We start from the raw sequence: 2,300 nt of genomic DNA, 5'->3' as shown, positions 1-2,300 counted from the left end.
TAGTGCAATCATGTCCTGTGTAGTAGCAACTTTCTCTTCATTCTCCGTTTCATTTTCTCGCTTTTGAACTAGCATTCCTTGCGCATGCTCACATCCTAGCAATAAGACACAAAGGCAAGGATGCCGGGCATGCGCGCATGCTGCTGGGGAGGCTCGGGGCTGAGTTCAGATGCGCTGTCCCAAAAGCAGGCCTGCGGCTGCGGAGGCCTGCGGCGCAGCAGTGGGGGCTCCGCCTTCACCCGGGAGGAGGGGCGCTTGGCAGGGGAGGCGGGGCTGTGTGAGGACTCCAGGGCAGTTAGCGCCCCGGAGAGGTGCAGCGGTCATCACGCTCAGCCCTGTGGAGGGTGCAAGGCGAGAGCCATGCGCAGAGTCGCACGGAGGCGGGCTAGGGCCGCTGGGGTCCTTGCAGCCCTTCCCGCGCCAGGCCGAGGGTGGTGCTGGCGTCCCAGGCTCGTCTTGGGAAGCGGAGGGTTTCTGTCTGCACCGCCTGACTGAGGGTTCTGTGCACAGCAGCGCGTCTCCAGTCTTCTCCTAGGGCGGTGCTGCCTGCAGTAGGGCTGGTCTTATCTCCGACAGCCCCGGTCTGCCTGCTAAACTAGGAATAAGAATAAAATAGTACGTTGAGAGCATTTGGGGAAAAACAGTAATGCTTAGCATCTTTCTGGAAAGTCTGCATGTGTATCAGAGGAAGTGCTACGACGAACTGGAAGTATTTATATGTGTCATAGACAGAACATATAAAGTAATGATCCCAGATAGGTTCTTTTAAAATAGCCATTTGCTTATAAAATCTTTTTGCTTCTTTAGGTAATTAAAGATTCTTGCCGTCTCCCAAGAGACAGAATAGTTGAGGATTTTGTTTGGGCTCAGTGGGATACGCCCGAACAGAGACTATACTACATCAATGTAAAGGTAAAAGCTAGTCCGTGGCACTCCTTTTAACAAGAATCATGCGCTTCTGACATTCTCATTACTGCTGTCTTTTATCAATCACTGCATTTTCATTGATAAGCACAATCAAGGAGTACTGCTTGTATATTTCTGTGTGTGTGTGTGCGTGAGTGTGTGCGCGTGTGTGTGTGTGTGTGCAGTGTTGGACACTGAGCCGTGGCCTCTCACAGGGGTGGTAAGAATTCTGCCACTGAGCCACGACCTCGGCTAATCCTGGCTACTTCTTCACTGCTTCCTTTTCTCTTCCTTCCTCCTGTCTCTTCCTAATGTTGTTGTTGGTCTTACTTGGGACAGGTAACATGTCACAATTTTCTCTCGTAGAGATCAAGGCCTGTCCTAAAATGCATCCAGTTTAATGCAGATGAGAGCTTTACCTTAATGGTAAGTCCAGGGAATGATGGGCTCCAGGCAGTTCAGAAGACGCTGCCCCTTTCAGGAGAGTCGCTGTCCTGAACAGCATGTTAGCGTTTGGGGTGCTGTGTTGGTCACTTGTGCGGGCAAGTCCCGGGGTGCCTGCTAGCTCCAGGCCTCAGCTCTGTCACCAACGCTGTTACCCAGGGGGCAGAAGTGTGCACACAGAATCGCTGTGTGGCTCCCATGCAAGAGACAAGAGTCAGGAGCAGGTAACAGATGTGGTACCAGCTCTCTGTGGCGGCAGCTGATTTGCCCCCAAAGGATTTGTGCGTTTGTGCATTTGAGGCTAATAAGAGGGTCTGGTTTAATTGGTGAACATGTAGCCTTGTTCCTAGGAAGGCTGTCGGGAGCATCGGCCTGTCCTGAGGTGTCACACTGTCTGTGCGCGCTCTACCCTCCTTCTTGCGAGGCTGGCATCTAGCGCAGAGTGAGTGGACACATCACAAGGATTTCCTGCCCCTCTGCCTTCCGTGGGTGCAGCTGCTGTCCTTCTAAAGGCGCCCAGGTCTCCCTTACAGAAGTGACCATCTGGGACTTGTAGGAGACTGCAGGGTCAGTTGTCCTGCTGCACTGCCCAGTGGTGATGGTCATGTGGAAGGGGACATTTGCCAAGCACAGGGCAGGCACCACCAGACTTTCAGGCATACCTGAGTGTCACAACCGTCACCAATTACTGAATGCCATTTTTTGAGTTCATTTTCTCTTGATTTTTTTTTTTTTTTGGCAGTTTGAAACACCCTTGGACATACCATTAAGTGGCTCTGAATTTAAGTAAGTTATTTGATTAATTTTTATAGGCATAAGACAATTACACTTATTCCTAAATCAAGATTATGGGTAAAAGGACAGCTTGATATTCTGTGTGCATCTGTCTCATATTTTTTCTCTGTAGGGGAAATAAACAACTTACCAAGCACAAACACAGGATTTTGTAT

At 50.4% G+C, this 2,300-nt stretch overlaps 1 protein-coding gene across 1 annotated transcript in view; it reads left to right on the top strand.

Annotated features, from left to right (window-relative positions):
* Gsap (gamma-secretase activating protein) overlaps window positions 1-2,300 on the top strand; it is a 75,493-nt gene that overhangs the window by 24,381 nt on the left and 48,812 nt on the right. Inside the window, exons 9-11 of the mRNA XM_023724317.1 lie at window positions 808-912; window positions 1,273-1,332; window positions 2,093-2,136. Coding sequence (XP_023580085.1) covers window positions 808-912; window positions 1,273-1,332; window positions 2,093-2,136 — 209 coding nt within the window. The remainder of the gene's footprint in view (window positions 1-807; window positions 913-1,272; window positions 1,333-2,092; window positions 2,137-2,300) is intronic.

The sequence above is a fragment of the Octodon degus genome, unplaced genomic scaffold, assembly GCF_000260255.1.
Source record: "Octodon degus isolate 3935 unplaced genomic scaffold, OctDeg1.0 scaffold00108, whole genome shotgun sequence".
NCBI classification, from domain to species: domain Eukaryota; kingdom Metazoa; phylum Chordata; class Mammalia; order Rodentia; family Octodontidae; genus Octodon; species Octodon degus.
Note: the sequence above shows the minus strand (reverse complement) of the source record. Positions and strands in the feature narration are given on the sequence as shown.